The 23,408-nt window shown below is 42.5% G+C and overlaps 1 protein-coding gene across 12 annotated transcripts in view; it reads right to left on the bottom strand.

The window, feature by feature from the left end:
- The window catches only part of LOC115136133 (disks large homolog 2), a 315,445-nt gene that overhangs the window by 237,211 nt on the left and 54,826 nt on the right, over positions 1-23,408 (bottom strand). For 11 of the 12 annotated variants that reach the window (XR_010464941.1, XM_065023856.1, XM_065023851.1 and 8 more), the window contains exon 4: positions 12,745-12,813. Coding sequence is in view for 11 of the 12 variants with exons in the window: in XM_065023856.1 (XP_064879928.1) it covers positions 12,745-12,813 (69 nt within the window). In the remaining variant the exon portion in view is untranslated. Of the gene's footprint in view, positions 1-10,219; positions 10,323-12,744; positions 12,814-23,408 lie in introns of those variants that run through there. The other variant, XM_065023861.1, reaches the window with a different exon arrangement.

Here is a 23,408-nt window from a genome sequence, read left to right on the forward strand (position 1 = left end):
TGTGAAGTTTCTACAATGCTGCTTTTCGGGAGCTAGCTGGCTAGCTAGCAGTGTTGGTTACGTTACGTTGCGTTAGGAGAACGACAATAGCTGGCTAGCTAACCTAGAAAATCGCTCTAGACTACACAATTATCTTTGAAACAAAGACGGCTATGTAGCTAGCTATGTAGCTAGCTACGATCAAACAAATCACACCGTTGGAACTGTAATGAAATTAAATGAAAATGTGATACTACCTGTGGAGCGAAGCGGAATGCGACCGGAATGCGAAAGTTCTATTCAGTAGACGTTGGCTGAATAATGTATGGAATAATGTATGGTTTACAGTTACAGTACAGCAATATGAACAACACAAAACAAATGTGGTTTAAAAGCAGCAGCTTGCAGTGAGCACAGCTTAACTTCTGGACCATTTTAAGACATTGCTACATCCCACTTTGATCTGGGTGGAATCTCAGCTCTGTGAGAATGCTCCTGACAGGGTCACTGCAGGCCTTCGCTGAAGCTCATCTCTTCGGACATAGCCAAATCCAGGGTTGCCGGCGGTTGCTGCTCTCGCCTCGCCCTGCTTCCAAAAATATCCCCTTACACACACCATCGTCAGCCTGTGACACAAACCTGAACCTTTCTCTCCCCTAGATTTACACTAGGCTTAAGCCTGGAGGCAACATTTCCAGGTAAGGGGTTTAACTACTTCCTGAAATAGGAAAGTCACCACTTTGTAACCCCACATCATTAGACACGCCTTTGTCTCAGCCAGAGGGGATACGTTTAAAATACCTCTGTATCCAGTTCTCGTTTAGTCTCTTGAGTCTCTTTTGTTGTATGCAGAACTGACACAGGGGAAAGGGTTTCCCAGTGAGCAAAACTGGTTCAAAAGAACTGACTGGGTTTATTGTACATGGATGCTCAGATAGAGGAAACACACATCATTTCTCCTCACCCTGGAACTTCATTGATCGGCCACTGAACAGGTTTCCAAGGACTAAGTCAGTCACTGATTAAAAGGTAAGGATCAAAAGAAGCAGCCACTGAAGCCCTTGAGGACTGTAACTGAGGATACCTGCCCTAGAGGGATAAAGGCGGTGTGTGCCTGTGGTGTCGTGTGTCCTGGACATCATTTCATCTTGAGATCAGCTTAGTGTAGGGTTGCAAAGGAAGGTAATATTACCGGTAACTTTCGAAATTGACTAGTAAACTACCAGAATATTGGAAACGTTCAAGGATTTTTAGGTAATTTGCATAACAGCTCATTTTTGGCAATTCCCGGCTGAATCTGTATTCGTCATTGGTCGGGCGACCAGCTATCACTCTACGTTTGCGCGTGCGATCAGGACCATTAATGGCACTGGTGTAAATTGCTAGTCTGGGGACTTCATCCTGTCTCATATGTATTTAAATTCACTTTTAGATCTTGGCATTACTGATAATGAATGTTACACTGCCAACAGTCCCTGCCATACAAAAGAGTCCTTCTTCTTTCATGTACAATACGTTACGCTGTAAATCTGGTCTACCACAGCCTTAGAGCCATTAGAATAGAACATTGAAATCAAATCACAAGCTCCTGTTACACACATGACCCGTTGTTGCCCATGCTACTGTATGGAGAGGCGTCCTCTGCATTACAGCCCCACCTAGAGAATTGATGGTCCATCTAAAAGAAAAAAGTGACTTTGTGGACAATCAAAACACTACAGTGTAGGAGGGCTCTCTTCCTCTCCCTCTCTCTATTTCTCTGTTACAGCTATGCCCTCAATGTGCCTCCCTCTCATTACATAATAATCCTGTGGAATGAAAATTACATATCATTACGCTGCATTTGCTATGCTTAAAACTGGAGAGGGTGTCGTGGCCGATGTGGAATCCCTAGCCATAGTGAGCTAGTAGCAACCATTACTTTGGGGTTAGCTCAATAACCAAACACAGAGATACCAACATTGTCTGAATTAGTATTCTGTCCATTCATGTTGCAAAACTGAAGCAGCTTTTTCATACCCTTGGCTATGGCAGTCCAAAGTTTGTGGCCATGCAAATCGGTTCTCACACGACAAGTCGGATAACAATGGAAAAAGCCAAATGGATAACATTTTCAATAGTTAGGGAATCTCATTGCACTGTGAGGAGAGTTGAACTGACTCCCCACACAATCAGTTATTTTACATTTACATTTAAGTCATTTAGCAGACGCTCTTATCCAGAGCGACTTACAAATTGGTGCATTCACCTTATGACATCCAGGTTAAAAAATCAGCCGTCCCTCGCACTCGTCTTCACACACAAAGAATGAAATAAACCAAATGCCGACCCACCTCTGCCATGATCACAAGCAGCACAGCAAGCTAACACCATTAGGGAATTAGGTGTTCCGTAACAAAACGTTCCTTCATTTTCTTTTTAAGGAGTCCGCATGACAAAAACAGGAATAGAGAATAAGAGATTCAGGAAATAGCGCCAGCTAGCAAAACAGAAATATGGGGCTTGGAGTCTAATGGTTGAGATGTGTGTGGGGGGCTTCTGTTGTTTCGATCTGGGACTCCCAGTGGTTCCCCAGGTTCCCCAGTCACAGAGTCCACTGTCTGACGCCATGCCAGGCTGCACAGTGAGCTACAAATATTACACTGTTGTTTCGATCTGGGACTCCCAGTGGTTCCCCAGGTTCCCCAGTCACAGAGTCCACTGTCTGACGCCATGCCAGGCTGCACAGTGAGCTACAAATATTACACTGTTGTTTCGATCTGGGACTCCCAGTGGTTCCCCAGGTTCCCCAGTCACAGAGTCCACTGTCTGACGCCATGCCAGGCTGCACAGTGAGCTACAAATATTACACTTGTATATTTCAATGAAATGCTGTGGATGTGCAGTCAGAGCCCAACTCTAAACCAGGAAGTGGGCTCACAAAATAATTCAAAAATCTTCCCATGTAGCAAGAAAGAAGGTGTAAATTGAAATGTATAAATTTCACACTGAAAACATAGTTATTTTTTCTAGAAGGTTAGTTTTGTAAAAGATTGCAGTCAAGCTGGTCAATGACAACAAAAAAAACACTGGGGCTGTAGTGTATGGCTCAATTTCTATTGGAATTGGTTGTTTTGCATATTTGCAGGCATTTGCATTGATGTACAGTATGCACAACTACACATTGTGTGATAAATATGGATATTCAATTGAAATATGAAGTATATGAAACTAAACTACGCAATTATTATTATAATTTTCAATTGTGGGCATACTTTCCTGTGACAGTCACTTTGCAACAGAAGCACTGTTCTATCATGCATGATACATATGCTATTTCTAGCACAGCAGCCTGAATATAATTCAAATGTCAACTCCTCAGACTCAATACTTCAGTATCTAGAGCGAGACTGTCAAGAAAGCTAACAAGCCTCTCTCTCTCTCTCTCTCTCTCTCTCTCTCTCTCTCTCTCTCTCTCTCTCTCTCTCTCTCTCTCTCTCTCTCTCTCTCTCTCTCTCTCTCTCTCTCTCTCTCTCTCTCTCTCTCTCTCTCTCTCTCTCTCTCTCTCTCTCTCTCTCTCTCTCTCTCTCTCTCTCTCTCTCTCTCTCTCTCTCTCTCTCTCTCTCTCTCTCTCTCTCTCTCTCTCTCTCTCTCTCTCTCTCTCTCTCTCTCTCTCTCTCTCTCTCTCTCTCTCTCTCTCTCTCTCTCTCTCTACCCCACCTCTTCTGCTTTCTGACACATGCAGCATGCACCCAGACTATGTGCCTAATACATAACAAAGGAAAATATATGCATCACACAAAAAAAACACACAGACACCCCCAGGTGAGATTCCTATTCACAACAAGTTCTCACAGCCTCACTGCAGAATTAGACGTTAATCCATGTTTCTCCATACATTAAATTGCAATGTTGCTCAAAACGTCAAATTTAGAAGGTTAAGGGTGGGTGTTAAGGTTTGAGATAGGGTACATTTCTGTATATATATATATTTTTTTAAATAATAATAACCTCAGGACGTCCAATTTTGAAGTCACTCTTTCGAATGCACAGGAGGAATGACATTATTTTGCTTTGCCTAACCCGGTAAACTGATCACAGTAATGGTTTTGAGTGAATGAGTACATTGTAATGAAAACCCTTCTGACACCTACATGCTGAAGGCAGTGTACGCCACAGTGCAGTACAGTGTTCTTCATCATGAATTTAACATGGCATGGAAACAAACATAAATATTTCACTAGGCTTTCAGAAAGGGAATTAACATTATCATCATCCTGGAGCTGCTGGGTCATGTTCATTAGGACACACAAAATAAAAAAATGTAAAACACTTTGCAATGGGGAAAAAATAACATGATTTCAGTCTGTTTTCTTCCTTTTGGTATCGAATGAACAGGACCTTGATGTTACTTGTCATCGGAGAAGGAGGGAAAAGCAGTGAAAGACTGGTTATTATGGGAGAGAGTACTTATTTTGAGACTTCCTTGGATTCAATGATTAGTCATTACAATTCAGTCAAACGTAACATTTTATGAGAACAACTGTAAAGCAGGTGCTCTGGAATGACATTTTGCCTTGGTTCTGATCTAGGATATCGGATCTGGGTTCTCCCAATCATAACCTTAACCATTTGTCTAGGGGAAACTTTGGCCTACACCAACCCTGGACTAGTATTCCTTTCTGCCCAACAACAAACCTTGACTATCACAACTTCTGTCAAGACAAAATTATCAAAAGACAAAATCCATTAACACAGAATTCAAAAAAGTTCTCATTTGTCAGACCGATTATTTGATCAGTCTGGTTTATTAAAATAAACCAAAAAGAAAGAGGATGTGCATGCTCTAAATAACCAAAGTGATCTTGTACTAATTGTGGACAGCTGGGATAGAGAGGCTTCCTCTGAAATGAATCCAGATGCAGCCCGGCTCTGCTCTACACTATTGTTTAGCTCCTGATCAATAAGGATCTTCCGGACCTCACAGCTTTCAAAGAGGCTCATTAGCTCTCTGATTGGAGCAACGGAGGGCTGCCTGAAGTTTCCATCAAGTTCTAGAAGAGTGACATCTCAATAGAGGTGCTGTCACTCCCCAGTGGGCTTTAAGCCTGTTAACCATTCAAGACTGCTGCGCATGAGCGCACACATATATAAACACACACACGCACACACACACGCACACACACACACACACACACACACACACACACACACACACACACACACACACACACACACACACACACACACACACACACACACACTCGTTGAGCAGACAGTGTGAAATATGCAGAGAAACCAATGCTGGAGCACACACAGACACACACACACACACACACACACACACACACACACACACACACACACACAGACACACACACACACACACACACACACACACAGACACACACAGACACACACACACACACACACACACACACACACACACAGACACACACACACACAGACACACACACACAGACACACACACACACACAGACACACACACACACACACACACAGACACACACACAGACACACACACACAGACACACACACACACAGACACACACACACACACACACACACACACACACACACAGACACACACACACACACACACACACACACACACACAGACATAGCTTCTTCCCTCCCGTTCACGCTGCATCCCTCTCGTTTTCTCTCTCTCGTTCTGTCGCTCTCACTGCTGCTCTTACCTTGGTTGTGACAATGCAAAGACAATCCATTGCGGGCAGAAAAGCTCAACCTATGCTAGAATTCATCACCACCAAGAAATGTGTGAGATGGAAAGGAAGAAAAGAGGGGGTAGGGGAGTGAGCTGCCACGGGAGAGATGGCACACAGATAGCCACTACTGGAAGTGGGGCCCCTCTGAGAAACTGGAGTCCTCCTCCACAATGCTGAAGGCATTCATGATCCTAACGCAATCTTAAAGTCCAGCACACGTCATCTGCCGTACAAACGCACGAGTTCTGCTGGAAAGCGAGCCACAGGCTTGGCCCCCTCCAACCTGAGAACCTTCTCCCTCTACTCTCATCTCCTCTCCTCCTCTGCTTTCCAGCCGACAACTGAGCGACAGAGTGGAAGGAGACGAGAGCGGAGGAAAAGAGTTGTGGTGGTGATGCTGATGCACAGTTGAGACGGAGCAGCAGCTAAGTGGAAAGAATAAGGTTCCCCAGCTGTTTCTGACTTTCGACTGACTGACTGACTGAATGAGCAAATAGATGAAAGGATAAATGGATGGAAGAAAGGTATTATGTAACAATGTGTACCTATAGTAGTTCTGAACAGGGTTATAATAACTCATGTTTTTACTATGGTATAGGATAATCTACTGTGAAGTGTGACCAAGTATTTCAGTACGTGTGTGTGGGTGTGTGTCTGTCTGTGTGTGTGTGTGGTTGTGCGTCTGTCTGTTTGTGGGTGTGTGTCTGTCTGTGTGTGGGTATGTGCGTCTGTCTGTGTGTGGGTATGTGCGTCTGTCTGTGTGTGGGTATGTGCGTCTGTCTGTGTGTGTGTGGGTATGTGCGTCTGTGTGTATGTGGGTATGTGCGTCTGTCTGTGTGTGGGTATGTGCATCTGTCTGTGTGTGGTTATGTGCGTGTGTCTGTGTGTGGGTATGTGCATCTGTCTGTGTGTGGGTATGTGCGTCTGTCTGTGTGTGGGTATGTGCATCTGTCTGTGTGTGGGTATGTGCGTCTGTCTGTGTGTGGGTATGTGCGTCTGTCTGTGTGTGGGTATGTGCATCTGTCTGTGTGTGGGTATGTGCGTCTGTCTGTGTGTGGTTATGTGCGTGTGTCTGTGTGTGGATGTGCGTCTGTCTGTGGATGTATGTCTGTCTGTGTGTGGTTATGTGCGTGTGTCTGTGTGTGGGTATGTGCGTGTGTCTGTGTGTGGGTATGTGCGTGTGTCTGTGTGTGGTTATGTGCGTGTGTCTGTGTGTGGGTATGTGCGTGTGTCTGTGTATGGGTATGTGCGTGTGTCTGTATGTGGTTATGTGCGTGTGTCTGTGTGTGGTTATGTGCGTGTGTCTGTGTGTGGTTATGTGCGTGTGTGCACATCCATGTGTGTGTCTTTTAAAATGTGGCTCTTCAATTACATTCCAGTTGAGCAGGTCAGTTTATGTGATTCACAATGAATGTTTGGAGGCAGAGATTTCATGAAAGAAAGGGCAAGGTTTTGATCTAAAAACAGTCCTTAAAACAAAGCTAGCTAGACATACTACAACAAATTCTATTTCCTTGATATTTTGTACAGTTTGCTTTTTCAACAGCTGTGTATCTATAGGCTGCTGAGAGTGACAAGTGAGTTTACAAGTGAGTTTACACTAGCTAGCAAGCTGGCTAGAGTTTTGCACAAATGCACCTCAAAGACAACGCTAGCAAGCTACTGTAGAAAGCACATTTAGCCTGGATATTCTGCAAGTTCTAGTGTAGCTAACATTGCACAGTGACAAGTTGAGAACAATGAAATCAACAGGAAAATACTGTTTCAAACCTCAATCCAAAGCGGATTGACCGACAAACGCATTGCTCTTGTCTTGAATGAATGCGATCTCTACGAACACTGGGGAAATTCCCTTTAAAACTGTGGTTCCCAACCAGAGGTACTAGGACACGGGGGTACATGAGAAGACTCATGAGACCATAGGCTGACTGGTAAAATGCACGAGGGGGTACTTCGGGGGTACTCTGGGCACAGCAGAATGCAGTTGGTGGTACAGTAACAGAAAAGGGTTGGGAACCACTACTTAAAAAGGTGCATTGTCGGTATTTCAGTGTGTAGAGCTAGAACCATAAATAATATATAATGGTTCTATATCTATGTCTAGAACACGCTTTGAATTCATTCTGGCCTCAGTTATTGGACTGCTGGATCCTGAAGTGCTTTCCATTTGGAACCACAAACCATACCAGAAGTCAAGCCTTTCTGTTGTGGTCTGTTACCATGAGACTATGATGAATAATCTTGAACCTCCCTGTTTGTGCCAAGAGCTAAGGCCTAGACTTTAGCTCAGTGTGCTAACGTGATATTGAAAACATACAGCAATGTTTGACGTATCCATTTTTTTTGCAGAGACAAATCTTAAATAGCCCATTATGGATAAATTATAATCGTTTTATTGCTTCACTGTTTAGGTGTTTTATTGTAAACTATAAAACACTACTCTATTTATGGTAATACAACACTTTTATATTTAACCAAGATCACATTGTTCTGGAACTGCAGCTGAAAGTAATAAGAGTGTGAAATGCATCTAAACAGGGATTCAGCTCGTCTCCCCCACACTGCAATAAGTTGTTGAGCTAAGCAGAAGATACACAGCCAAACCCCTTTAGGTCTAAACGAAGGTCACATCCTAATAGCAACAAATCAATATCGAGTCGAAGGTCAAACACAAACATAGACACACAGACCCCCTCTGGGGAGCCAGGTCAAACATGTGGTCACAGCACACTGACTAACAGCATTTGTTTTTCCTAATAAGCAGCATAATGGCTGCCCACAATGGATACCAGGGACAGACTGGGACCAAAATGCAGCCAAGCATTTTTAACACACCGGACCTTTCTTTGCTTTGAGGCCCACACATTGGCTGTCCCAACAACTCTTGTGTTATGAAACACTTTTGTCATCAAACCAGGAGGAGAAGAATCTGATGTTGCGTTGTGTGGTCATGTTGACTTCAATACCGGTACTCACCATTGCAACTCTTATATAACTCTTATATTAACTAGCCAGACAATCACCAAGAAAGGCATGTCCTTTACATAACATAATAGTTAATAATAATATGAATAATAATAATAATATAATATGCCATCCTCTTATTCTTATCTGTATTTTTGGAAACTGCACTGTTGGTTAGGGGCTCGTAAGTAAGCATTTCACTGTAAGGTCTACTACACCTGCTGTATTCAGCGCATGTGATTAATACAATTTGATTTGATTTAATACATACTTCACAAGTGACAGGCTAATATTGTCACCCATCAGACTATTCTCAAATTAATCTGGTCTTTACATGTACTAAATAATATATGTGTGAAATTTGTTTTGAATTAGAATGGACCATTATCATACACCTGTCTGGAAACAGGGGCAGCGGGGAAAATACATGTCATCTATGCACTTAAATAGCAAATGGAGAAGGCTTTTCCCATGGTTCATTTTCATGCCAGCCAGGTAGGCTATACTCCTGTTTTTAAAGAGAAGCAATGTGCTTCATATTAGGAAGGTTGAGAAATAAATATAGGGCGTAAGGGGACAATTACTTTTTCCCACAGGGGTGTTGGGTGTTGCATAACTTTGTTAATTAATTCAATAAAATAACAATCATTTTTGTGGTTATTTGTTTATGAAATAAATTAACTAAGTATGTAATTGTTGTGTTATTTGTTGACTCAGGTTTCCTTTATGTAATATTAGGTTTTGATTGAATATCTGATAACATTCCGTATCAAAAATATGCAAAAGTAGACAAAATTATAAAGGGGGAAAATACTTTTTCACAGCACTGTAGATATATTATTAATATTAAATATTATTACATCATTTTAGAGGAATTGCAGCTCCAGAAATGTTTTAATCAACATGCGATAAAGCCCAAGAGCTTAGCTAACAAACCAAATGCAGACAAATTAGCAAACCGTGTCTACTCCTAGTTAGAAAATATTTGAATCGTTACTTTAAACAAGCAAACACATGTTACTTGGTCAGTGAGCCCATTGACGCTGCTTTGGACATGAGAGGACTAACAGCCACCGGGTGCGATAAGGTTAAAGAGTTGTTGTAAGATTTTCCTTGGCAAAAAGGAAAACACGGAGCAGACATCACTCTTTAAAACCTACTCTTGTAGAATAGTGTGTGTTATTTGTTAAATAAACAAATATGACTGACTCTGGGTGAAGTCTGCTTCATGTTTCCTTTCCTTCCTTACTTCCTACAGATGTAGGATCTTAATTTGAGCCAGTTTGCTACAGCAGAAACATAATCCTGCAGCAACAGGAAATGTGAATTATTATGCGGATTATAATTAAAATCAAGTCTGAACGTGGAAATTACAAGTTTCAGAAGCCTTTTAAAACCTCAAATACACTAAACGTTTTAAAGTTATCTTACAAAAGCGTGATCAAATTAAGATCCTACATCTGTAGCATCGCTGTACTGGTATTGTGGTAACCCTATTACAGAGTTATCATCATTGTCTCTCTCTCATATTCAACTCTGGTGTTTACCTGCTGCCTGTAGAATGATTGGTCCTCTGATTGAAGTTCCTCACATAAGAGCACTTTGATTACTGCTTTCATTGTGTGGACATAGCAGCGCCCTCCACTCACAAATGCACTGACTATCTATTCACACACACAGCTCAGAGGGGGTGTTTACTAAGGCTAATCTTTTCAGCAGATGGGACTCAAGCTGGCTTCGCCTGATTAGATTATGTAGGGTGAATGATTTAACTTTGCTGCCTCTCATCGATAGGTATAGGTGAGGTATTGTGAATTCTGTATGTAACTGATACAGTGGATACATGCACAGAGGAGTCAGGACATAAGAGAGACAGGTTTTTATTTAGTCTACTTTAGTGTTTGACCTTGACCATGGCCTTTTCATGACATGGAGACAACGTCTGAAGTAGAATACATTTGAGATCAGGGATGGACAATAATAAGGGCCGAAGTGTGCGGGCTTTTGTTCCAGCCCAGCTGTAACATACCTATATCAAAAAGGTCTGCATGTCTATAAAGCACTGTGCAGAATTCATTCCAGGTAGTAACTTTGATTGTCAAAAAAAAAGATCCTGCCCAAAAGGCTAAATAAGCAGTGCAACTCCAAACAGTGACATGGTACATCTCAAGCTGCTGTTACCTACGTTTCTGTAGTTAGATGATATAATCACTTTATTCTGGTCTCAAGCTCTTAGACCATATCCCCCGCCCTTGTGCAGGGATAATCTCATGTACTTTACTGAGCTTCTTGTTGCCCAGACTATGAAACAAGAGCTTCTGAATTTTAACTACATTTTACAGTCGTTGATTTGCACCTTTGCTCAGATCACTCCTGTGGCTTGTAAGATTTGTATTCATTTGTACTAATGCTTTATGACAAGGCTATTGGGTTATTTGTAATTTAAACAACATGATTATGAAATATATATTGTTTAGATGAAATACAATTAAACGCACATTAAAATAAAAGCAATGCAATGAGTCGCCTTGACTATGTTAATCAAATCATTCTAACACACTTTCCCAATGAGCAGTATGTTTTAATGAATCATGGAAAGCTGGTTAGGTCTGAATGCCCTGTTAAAAATACATGGACATTGATTAGATAGGGTCTATAATCGGAGACTCTCTGTATCATGCTTGTGAACTTCCAAAATCAAAGTTATGGGCAGAGTGTGTCTCACCAGAGTGATTGGCTCTGTGAAGGTACTGGGGTTGGCTGTGAGGGCGAGAGGTGGCAATTACTGCTAGTGTCACTGCCTTACATACAGGGAGGGGGGAGAGAGAGAGAGAGAGAGAGAGAGAGAGAGAGAGAGGGAGAGAGAGAGGGAGAGAGAGAGAGAGGGAGAGAGAGAGAGAGAGGGAGAGAGAGAGAGGGAGAGAGAGTGAGAGAGAGAGGCGAGGGGGCGATAGGAAGGGAGAAATGGGGGCGAGGAAAGGTGCAGAATGGTGCATGAAGAGCGAGAAAGACAGAAAGAGAGAGAGGGAGAGGAGGGGCTTGAGAAACAGGAAGCAATCGTTAGCTGAGCTCCCCTATCTCTAGCAAGCTCTGTATCCAAACAATCATCTGTTCAGGACCCACACAACATGACTAAGCCTTGACAGATTTCTCATGCTACAGTACACACCTTCACTCCTCCGGCCACCTCTCTCTGTTCCGTGTTGTTTTTCTATTCCTCTAGTTCAGGGATCCATTTTCTATTGGAATTTTCTATCCGATTTCTATTAAATAAATTAGGAATTTTATATTGCAATAAGAAACTACCATAATTGACTATGGGGGAGGGGATCTAATTCTATTTACAAGAATTCAAAGTGTGTCACGTCTGAGAGGTCTTGATAAAGTGGTGCTCTGCTCACACTGACAAAAGGCTAGGCGTCCAGAGAAGCAGCTAGAAACTGTTTTCCCATAGCCCCAGTGTATAGCTCTCCAGCCGGTGATAAAAGCTCTGTGCCTTGAGCCTACAAGTCTGTGTGTTTTCCCACACCTGGGGCTTCAAAGCCTGTCCATAATGCTGCCTCTTGGTACTGCCTAGAAAGCCATCAACAGTTTAAGTCAACATTCGGTGTTGTCTCCCTCATAAAGACCCCTCTGGCCCCGCAGTGGGGAAGCCGCTGATGTTGAACCCTCTGGGTCTCCGAAACATTGCTGTTGACTGGCCATTTTTTTACGTGTTTAACCTATGCTGTTGACCTGAGAGATGATAGGTCAATAGATCCTGGATCACGCTGACATTGCCAGCTCACCACCAATCAGACAATGTTGAGAAAACTTTCACTTTAACAACAAGAGGCCAGTAGCGTAGCACGACAGAATTAAAAAAGAACACACACTAAATGTACAAAACAGTAAGAACACCTGCTCTTTCCATGACATGGACTGACCAGGTGAATCCAGCTGAAATCTAGTCACTTCTTAAATACACTTAAATCAGTGTAGATGAAGGGGAGGAGATGGGTTAAAGAAGGATTTTTAAGCCTTGAGACATGAATGTGTGGTAGGCAGAGAGGGGTGTCCACAGGGTACTCACTTCAGAAACTTTCACACTGATCGGTGTCTGGTCCTTCCCAACGTGCTCCAAGCTGCTCCGCTCCCCCATCTGAGGACACACACACACTAAGTATCATTATATTAGGTTATTACAATACAATAAGTTCATGTAAATGTAGAATAAGCTTAATTGGAAATGAATAACTGAAACCACAATGAAACATTGTGAGTACAGAGAAACTAACTATTTTCAAAGTTACACAGTTTCTTTAACCTATGAGTCCCTCTAAATCATAAACAGCCTAATTGTCTTAATAGTAGATCAGGGTATAAAACCTCATCTCCACAATACAGAGACATTCTGCCATTAACCGTTGATGCTGAGCAGTACCTCGCTATTTGTTTGACTTTTGGCCAAGGTGATTCTTCAATCAGTACCCCAACTATTATTGTGTCCAACACTATCAAAAATAAATGCTTAAACCTGGTATACACACACGGATGAACGCACACACACACACACACACACACACACACACACACACAAAAATGTATCTTGTTTACTTACCATCTACGCTCTCATTCTTGTATTTAAAATGTGTCCAAGGAAATTCCTAAAGTCAAATGAATCCAAGCAAAACATAAGAAAAGACTGCAGCTTGCGCTTGCACAACCTCAGGCTGAAGTGGCACAAAAGCACACAGTGGGATCAAAAATACTGTACCAGATTGCATGGGATAGAGAGTGTCAACACTCTGCCACAAAGCACTGATTTTGTTAAGCCTTCATCTATTCAGCATGGCTTAATACACTCGGCTTGTGTTTTGTAACACAACGCAGACATCAAATCATTTTCGGGAAAGTTCTGATTCAAATGAGCAGACGGAGTGAAGTTATGGGACATGTTTGCGGCCCTACTTTTCAGGCTGTTTCTACACAAATGTAACTATGGTTTTGGGTATAAGGTGTACGGTAAAGTTGCCCCTAGATGCTGATCTGGGATCAATTTATCATTTTCCCAATGATTAAGGTTAGGATCAAAAACTTTGATTTCACATAAACTCCTATGGTTTTTCTGTAAGGGGAGGGGAAACTTCCCCCCGAAGCGTTAGGTAAACCAAAACAATGCAGACCGTGTTGGCCAGGGGACAGAAGGCTTGCAGAGGCTATGACCTGCTTTGTGTTTCTTTCTATCTAGGGACCATGCTGTAAGAGAGTGTTTACAGAACTGCTCCTCTAGCATACACAGTAGTAGGGCATGTGACCCAATCTCAGAATTCAAAGTCCCTTGTGACCTCTATAACCCCTTCACTTATCCCCATGCATCTACTAAACATACATCTCCACTCCTCTAACACCAAGGGCTTTTGAACAGTATATTTGATTTGATGTACATTAGTTCAGATCTATACATATATACTGTATATCTATCAGTTTGTACAGCTCTGGAACCAGGAATGTTTCAATGGGGAGAGATAGGATTAATACTGGATTACTGAGGTCGCTGGTTAGATGCCAAGTATGTCAAACACACACGCACACGCATACACACACATACACACACACACACACATACACACACACGCATAAACACACATACACACATACACACACGCATAAACACACATACACACATACACACACACATACACACGCGCATACACACATACACACACACACACATACACACACACACACACACAGCACGGAAAAAAGATAATGGGTGATAGACATTGGGTCTAAAGGGTCATAGAAATCGTAAAACAGAGGGAGAACTGAGGAATTGCACACACAAAAAAAAGTTTTGTTTAGAGATGCATTAATTGATTGCATAGATCATTGGGATATTGAAATTAAGATCTACAGAAAATGATGTGCAATGATCATGAAAATGTTATCATATTGAGAGAAATACGATTTAACTCAGACTTCACCTTTGCACTGGGGGAGATCTTTTACAAAGACTAGCTTCCCCCTAGTGGATGAATAGAAAATAAAAAGGTTCATCCTATATCAACTAACCACAGCATTTCAAACGAGACATGAAATATTCTAAAATGCCAAATTGACATAATTTCCAGTACTTTATAGAGTAATTGATTTCATGATCAATTGGGGTGACCAGTTAATCAAGTGTTGTGTGAAGAAATCACACTGGAAAATGCAGCTGTGTTCCTTCAACCCTGATCCTGGAGAGCAGCAGTACATGTGGGCTTTTTGTCACATGACACAAAAATCATGTGACCACAATAGAAATTAGCATTTGGGCTTTATTGTGAAAATCCTCATAATTATTTAATGTATGTACTGTTATCTCTGGTTGGAGTGGATCAATATGTATTTGTTTGGTGTCAAATTACATCAATTAACCAACAACACAAATATTTCAAAACTAATGTTGTCCTGGGTCAAAAGCTAGTAAAACTCTGCAGCCCTACAGGACAAGAAGTTAAGAACACTGTTGTACAGGAGTGACTGTATCGCTTGGTCATTTATACATTCTTACAGATCCCATCATTTGCAAAATTGATGCCTCATGGGGTAGTAAGCAATGATGTGTATAAACCTTGGATTGCTGATGCTATGTAATGGCCAATGAGAGGCTTTGAAGCCACAAGCGCCATTAACTCATTGGAAGGAGCAGTCCTCCACAGGAAAGGAATTCTAAAATATTTCAATTAAATGTTTCAAAGACAAAATGACATGTATTTAAGCATTTATTCCGGAGACACCTGAAACCCCACCTCTTTAAGGAATACCTAGGATAGGATAAAGTAATCCTTCTCACCCCCCCCCCCCCCTTAAAAGACCTAGATGCACTATTGTAAAGTGGCTGTTCCACTGGATGTCATAAGGTGAAAGCACCAATTTGTAAGTCGCTCTGGATAAGAGCGTCTGCTAAATGACTTAAATGTAAATGTTATTTGTTGTAGTCGGGACAGTGACATTAGTACTCAGAAAAATATTTGAAGGAATATGTTTTTAATAATTGTTCAGTTCTCTTAATATAATGTTCAAGCATGCATTTAGGTATCTGTAATATAACATAATGTAGACATTAATAAATGTATTTCTTTTGCTTTCAAAATCTTTTTTACAATGGAGAAGGAATACCAAGATGGCTGCGCGGTGGCTTCAATGCAGCGTCCCCTGTTAGTCATCTATGGTTAATACATATCAGTAGGAGCCCTCAAACTACATTTTACATTTGAGTAATTTAGCAGTCACTCTTATCCAGAGCGAAATACAGGAGCAATTAGGGTTAAGTGCATTTGTCACGTTCTGACCTTAGATCCTTTGTTTTGTCTTTTGTTTTAGTATGGTCAGGGCGTGACTTGTCTATGTTAGTTTGTCTATGATTTTCTATTTCTGTGTTTGGCCTGGTATGGTTCTCAATCAGAGGCAGCTGTCAATCATTGTCCCTGATTGAGAACCATATTTAGGTAGCCTGTTTTGTATTGTGGGTTGTGGGTGATTGTTCCTGTTTCCTGTGTTCACGGTATGGGACTGTTTCGTCTTCGGTCAGTTTGTCGGTTTATTGTTTTTTTTGTTCGTTGTTAAAGTATTCTATTAAAATGGATAATCATCACGCTGCATTTTGGTTCTCCTCTCTTTCCCCAGACGACAAGCGTTACAGCCTTGCTCAAGGGCACATGGCCCAATGCTCTGGCCCAATGCTCTTAACCGCTAAGCTACCTGCCGCCAACTGGAGCCATAGGCTTATTTAATAGGAACATTAAATAGCAAACAAATCATTCAGTCAACATTCATTTCAGTTATTGGCTATGGCGATATCTTCTATATGAATGCCACTGTATTGAAGCAATTTGATGCAGTTTATCATAGAGCATTGTGCTTTATTACGAGCGATAGGTTCAGTACACATCATTGCATTTTGTATCAGCAAGTAGGCTGTCCCTCTTTGAAGACTTGGTCTGCATTGCACTCTTTTAGTCTACAAAGCCCTCTTGCATAAACTTCCGCCATACCTTACCTCCTTGTTAACCTTCAGATGTATAACTTACCAGACCCGGACTCAGGGATGGATAACCCTGAAGATCCCTTCAATCACCACACAGTTACCAGACCTGGACTCAGGGATGGCTAACCCTGAAGATACCTTCAATCACCACACAGTTACCAGACCTGGACTCAGGGATGGCTAACCCTGAAGATCCTTTCAATCACCACACAGTTACCAGACCTGGACTCAGGGATGGCTAACCCTGAAGATACCTTCAATCGCCACACAGTTACCAGACCTGGACTCAGGGATGGATAACCCTGAAGATACCTTCAATCGCCACACAGTTACCAGACCTGGACTCAGGGATGGATAACCCTGAAGATACCTTCAATCACCACACAGTTACCAGACCTGGACTCAGGGATGGCTAACCCTGAAGATACCTTCAATCACCACACAGTTACCAGACCTGGACTCAGGGATGGCTAACCCTGAGGATACCTTCAATCACCACACAGTTACCAGACCTGGACTCAGGGATGGCTAACCCTGAGGATACCTTCAATCACCACACAGTTACCAGACCTGGACTCAGGGATGGCTAACCCTGAAGATACCTTCAATCACCACACAGTTACCAGACCTGGACTCAGGGATGGCTAACCCTGAAGATACCTTCAATCACCACACAGTTACCAGACCTGGACTCAGGGATGGCTAACCCTGAAGATACCTTCAATCACCACACAGTTACCAGACCTGGACTCAGGGATGGCTAACCCTGAAGATACCTTCAATCACCACACAGTTACCAGACCTGGACTCAGGGATGGCTAACCCTGAGGATACCTTCAATCACCACACAGTTACCAGACCTGGACTCAGGGATGGCTAACCCTGAGGATACCTTCAATCACCACACAGTTACCAGACCTGGACTCAGGGATGGCTAACCCTGAAGATACCTTCAATCACCACACAGTTACCAGACCTGGACTCAGGGATGGCTAACCCTGAAGATACCTTCAATCACCACACAGTTACCAGACCTGGACTCAGGGATGGCTAACCCTGAAGATACCTTCAATCACCACACAGTTACCAGACCTGGACTCAGGGATGGCTAACCCTGAAGATACCTTCAATCACCACACAGTTACCAGACCTGGACTCAGGGATGGCTAACCCTGAAGATACCTTCAATCACCACACAGTTACCAGACCTGGACTCAGGGATGGATAACCCTGAAGATCCTTTCAATCTCCACGGAGTTAAGTAAATCTGCTTTCATTTTTTTTCCGCCTCTCACGTGGAATAATCTCCAAAGCTCCTTAAAGGAGTATTTCATGAATATGGCAATTATGCCCTTTATCTACTTCCCCAGAGTCATATGAACTAGTGGATACCATTTTTATGTCTCTGTGTCCAATATGAAAGAAGGTAGATATAGTTTCACAAGCCAATGCTAACTAGAGTTAGTATGCTAGTAGATACCCATAGACTTCCAATCATTGAGGTCATAAAGTCTGTCTGTGGTATGAATACTTGGTAGAACTGTAATGCAGAAACCAGCTACCACCTGAATGTACACATAGTGCTGTATTGATTTGTATTATTCAAAATATAGTTAGTCTACGTTAATGTTATATAAATACCAGAATTAGTATAATATCCTCCAATACTCTATATGTGCAACTTGTTATGGTATTTGGGTTGCTATAACATTTGGTTTGAAGTCACATTTAGGATTTGAGCATACTTTAGGAAGCATCCTGCCATCCTACCACTCCCATGGGTTCACAGTGATGCTAATGCTGGCAGTGGGGTAAGTAAATAAAGAAAACTAAGCCTTATTTTTGGTAATTGTCTCCCAGGATCAATGAACAAATCCGTTTTTTCAATAAAATAAAATGTTTAGTCTACCTCCCCTTTAACTAGCAAAAACTAAATGATACTACAATCAAATGATGGTAAATCAGCGTTTTAGTATTAATGTGGATTGTCCTTCGGAAAAAAGCTGCACATTATTTAAGGGAATATTTTTGTTTTGCAAAATATGCAAATTAACTGTAATGTTGCTAAAACAACAGTCTGTTTTGGATTTGTTTTATTTCAGATAACATTATTTACATGTGTAATTATGTTTTAATAAGTTAATGTTTTGCAATTATTGTTGCTTTTTCAAACAGTTTGTTCTTTGGGCCAAAATTACCCCAGTTGGTAAAATAAGTTGGTAGCATGAGGGTTAATGAATCTGCTAAGAATCATCAGCATGATGTCATGAACATAGAAATAAAATTAATATAAAGGGGGTCTCCATTCAAGTCAATGATGGCATAATCACGCTTTCCGTAGCCGATGTGAGCAAGACCTTTAAATAGGTCAACATTCACAAAGCCGCGGGGCCAGACGGATTACCAGGACGTGTACTCAAAGCATGTGCGGACCAACTGGCAAGAGTCTTCACTGACTTTTTCAACCTCTCCCTGACCGAGTCTGTAATATCTACATGTTTCAAACAGACCACCATAGTCCCTGTGCTCAAGAACACTAAGGTAACCTGCCTAAATGATTACTGCCCCGTAGCACTCACATCGGTAGCCATGAAATGCTTTGAAAGGCTGGTCATGGCTCACATCAACACCATCATGCCGGAAACCCTAGACCCACTCCAATTCGCATAGCGCCCTAACAGATCTACAGATGACGCAATCTCTATTGCACTCCACACTGCCCTTTCCCACCTAAACAAAAGGAACACCTATGTGAGAATGCTGTTCATTGACTACAGCTCAGCGTTCAACCCTATAGTGTCCACAAAGATCATCACTAAGCTAAGGACCCTGGGACTAAACACCCCCCTCTGCAACTGGATTCTGGACTTCCTGACGGACCACGCCCAGGTGATAAGGGTAGGCAACAACACATCTGCCACATTGATCCTCAACACTGCGGCCCCTCGGGGTTGCGTGCTTAGTCCCCTCCTGTACTCCCTGTTCACCCACGACTGCGTGGCCAATCGCGACTCCAACATCATCATTAAGTTTGCTGATGACACAACAGTGGTAGGCCTGATCACTGACAACGATGATACCACCTATAGGAAGGAGGTCAGAGACCTGGCAGTGTCGTGCCAGGTCAACAACCTCTCCCTCAATGTGAGCAAAACAAAAGTAGCTGATAGTGCCACAGTGTCTCCTGTCTCAGCCTCCAGTATTTATGCTGCAGTAGTTTGTGTCGGGGGCCTAGGGTCAGTTTGTTATATCTGGAGTACTTCTCCTGTCCTATTCGGTGTCCTGTGTGAATCTAAGTGTGCGTTCTCTAATTCTCTCCTTCTCTCTTTCCTTCTCTCTCTCGGAGGACCTGAGCCCTAGGACCATGCCTCAGGACTACCTGACATGATGACTCCTTGCTGTCCCCAATCCACCTGGCCATGCTGCTGCTCCAGTTTCAACTGTTCTGCCTTATTATTATTGGACCATGCTGGTCATTTATGAACATTTAAACATCTTGGCCATGTTCTGTTATAATCTCCACCCGGCACAGCCAGAAGAGGACTGGCCACCCCACATAGCCTGGTTCCTCTCTAGGTTTCTTCCTAGGTTTTGGCCTTTCTAGGGAGTTTTTCCTAGCCACCTTGCTTCTACACCTGCATTGCTTGCTGTTTGGGGTTTTAGGCTGGGTTTCTGTACAGCACTTTGAGATATCAGCTGATGTACGAAGGGCTATATAAATAAATTTGATTTGATTTAGTGGACTATAGAAAAAGGAGGGTCAAACAGGCCCCATTAACATAGACGGGGTTCTAGTGGAGCGGGTCGAGAGTTTCAAGTTCCTTGGTGTCCACATCATAAACAAACTATCATGGTCCAAACACACCAAGACAGTTGTGAAGAGGACACGACAACACCTTTTCCCCCTCAGGAGACTGAAAAGATGTGGCATGGGTCCCCAGATACTCAAAAAGTTCTACAGCTGCACCATCGAGAGCATCCTGACCGGATGCATCGAGAGCATCCTGACCGGATGCATCACTACCTGTTATGGCAACTGCTCGGCATCTGACCGGAAGGCGCTACAGAGGGTAGTGCATACGGGCCAGTACATCACTGGGGCCAAGCTTCCTGCCATCCATGACCTATGTACTAGACGGTGACAGAGGAAAGCCCCAAAAACTGTAAAACACTCCAGTCACCCAAGTCATAGACTTTTCTCTTTGCTACCGCACGGCAAGCGGTACCGGAGCGCCAAATCTAGGTCCAAAAGGCTCCTTAACAGCTTCTACCCCCAAGCCATAAGACTGCTGAACAATTTTTCAAATGCCCCCCCCCCCCCCCATTTCTTTTTACTCAGCTGTTACTCGCTGTTTATTATTTATGCGTAGTCACTTTACCCCTACCTACATGTACATATTACCTGGACTAACCTGTACCCCCGCACACTGACTCGGTACCGGTACCCCCTGTATACAGCCTTGTTATTGTTATGCCATTTTCTTGCGTTACTTTTTTATTGTATTTTTTTACTTCAGTTTATTTAGTAAATATTTTCTTAATTCCATTTCTTGAACTTCATTGTTCGTTAAGGACTTGTAAAGTAAGCATTTCACGGTAAGGTCTACACCTGTTGTATTCGGCGCATGTGACAAATACATTTGATTTCATTCAATCATAATGATCTGTATAGTAGTATTGGGACAGTTTCGGGACAGATTAAGCCTAGTCCTGGACTAAAAAGCAGCATCACCATCACACAAAACATTTCCAAACACTACTAATCATCCCTTAGAAAATATTAGCTAGATTAGGTCTACACCTGTTGTATTTGGCGCATGGGTGGACTGGCAGAAATTGATGGTACCCATGATGCCAGGAAGTAAAAGCAGGAAGTGTACCCTTCAATATGTGCTGTGATTTGTAAAGTCAACTCAACTGACATTACAAATAGCCACATCATTTAAATGAACATTCTACATTACCATGGCAATCCAGCATCAGTTGATAGAACATTCCAAAATACCATGGGAATTATTGTATCACAATACAAGGTAGACATTGCGAATGTACCCATGAGTTTATCAGTCAAATTGCCAGGGTTAGAGCTTCCAAGCTCCATCTTTTTCTATGGTCATGGTGGGTGAGAATCGGCATTCAAAACTAATCAAGGACTCAACAAGTAGTTCAAACAAGTAAAAGAATGATGAATAAAATCTAGAATAATCTATAAATGATTTATTCTAGCTCCATTTCGAGGACTTATTAATAGACGTCTCAGCTTCATTGTGGAAAGTTGCTTTCGTCAAAGGGCAAGCATTTATAACCTTCACACCTTCAGCTCTCTCCATCCATTCCTTTAAATTACAATGTCACAGGCCAGGCTCTTCCAACACTAGCAGGCTCTCTCTCAAAGGCCAATTAGCTAGAGCTACACAGTCCAGCACACTGTTGCCGACACAGCTCCTGTTACTTCCGTGTTGGGAACAGCTTCAAAAAACAGTAGAACCAGAGCCTGTGTTTGTCAGCAGAGTCGTTCTGTGTAATGGGGAAAACTGCTAAAGAAGGGATGGGAGTGTGTGGAGCTGGCGATCTGCTCAGGGCTCCTGATTCCAGGGGATCTAGGGACCAATTATCAGTTCTCATCTCACATTGGAGGCCTATTCTTTTTAACGATGACCGTTGAAAGCCAACATCCACCAATGGCTGGCAAGATAAAACAGCATATGGGTCTTTCTATAAATAAAGGGACCAATTGTTGACATCAGGGTCAAAATTCCTAAATGGTTTGATAATAATAATAAAAATAATATTATTATAATCAGTAAACTCTTAAAACAGTGTGTGTGTGTGTGTGTGTGTCTGTGTGTGTGTGTGTGTGTGTGTGTAAACTAGACATCACATTATTGCTTCCTCTGTCCTTGTTTCCTCCACTTCTTGCCTCGCATTGTAACTACATTGGAGCCCGAGGGGAGGAACCTTCCCCCAATGTGCGTTGAGAGGGAGGTGAGGAATGGAGGACACAAGGGGAGAATCTCAATTGCATGTCCTTCATTCTTCACGTCCTCTCTCCTCGCCTCCTTCTCAAAACTCATTGGATAAGAAGGTGAGAGGGGAGGGACTTCTGACCTCATCCAATGGGTTTTGAGAAGGAGACAACAAATCAAAGAAATGCAATTGAGACAGAGGAAGTAAGTATTTGACAGCTATGAACATGTTTTTACAGGGCCAGACTGACTGACTGAGCTACCATAATACCCATGGCCTGTCCAGAAACAACCCCTAGCCCCTACTACCCAGAGTCTAGACACTTGTGGAGATCTGAGAGGGATTGATGCGTGGTGACATGGTGAGAGCTCCACCTCACCCTCTGATAGGCTTAGTGGAATTTTGGCGGTATTGCTCTACACCTGTCCAAATCTGTCCAATGCTCTCAGTGTCTAGGGGGAGAGGTTAGGGGTTGTTTCTCCACGGTACCCCACAACCCTTCAGATGTGTGGTGGACCTACAGCACGACACTTGAGGCATTGGTTGGATGTTTAATTCCATTGACATACACACACAGATTTGCACAGGTGTAAGTTGCACACCCATGGCACTATCAGACTGGTCTGAGAAGCCCCAGACCTGCTGTAAACAGTGAAATAATATATTTACATTTCTACTATTCATTCGAGCTAGTTAGATGTGCAACCACTGACTAACTATAGCTAGGGGCATATCTCAAGTCTAGCAATAGATAC

The sequence above is a fragment of the Oncorhynchus nerka genome, linkage group LG10, assembly GCF_034236695.1.
Source record: "Oncorhynchus nerka isolate Pitt River linkage group LG10, Oner_Uvic_2.0, whole genome shotgun sequence".
NCBI classification, from domain to species: Eukaryota; Metazoa; Chordata; class Actinopteri; order Salmoniformes; family Salmonidae; genus Oncorhynchus; species Oncorhynchus nerka.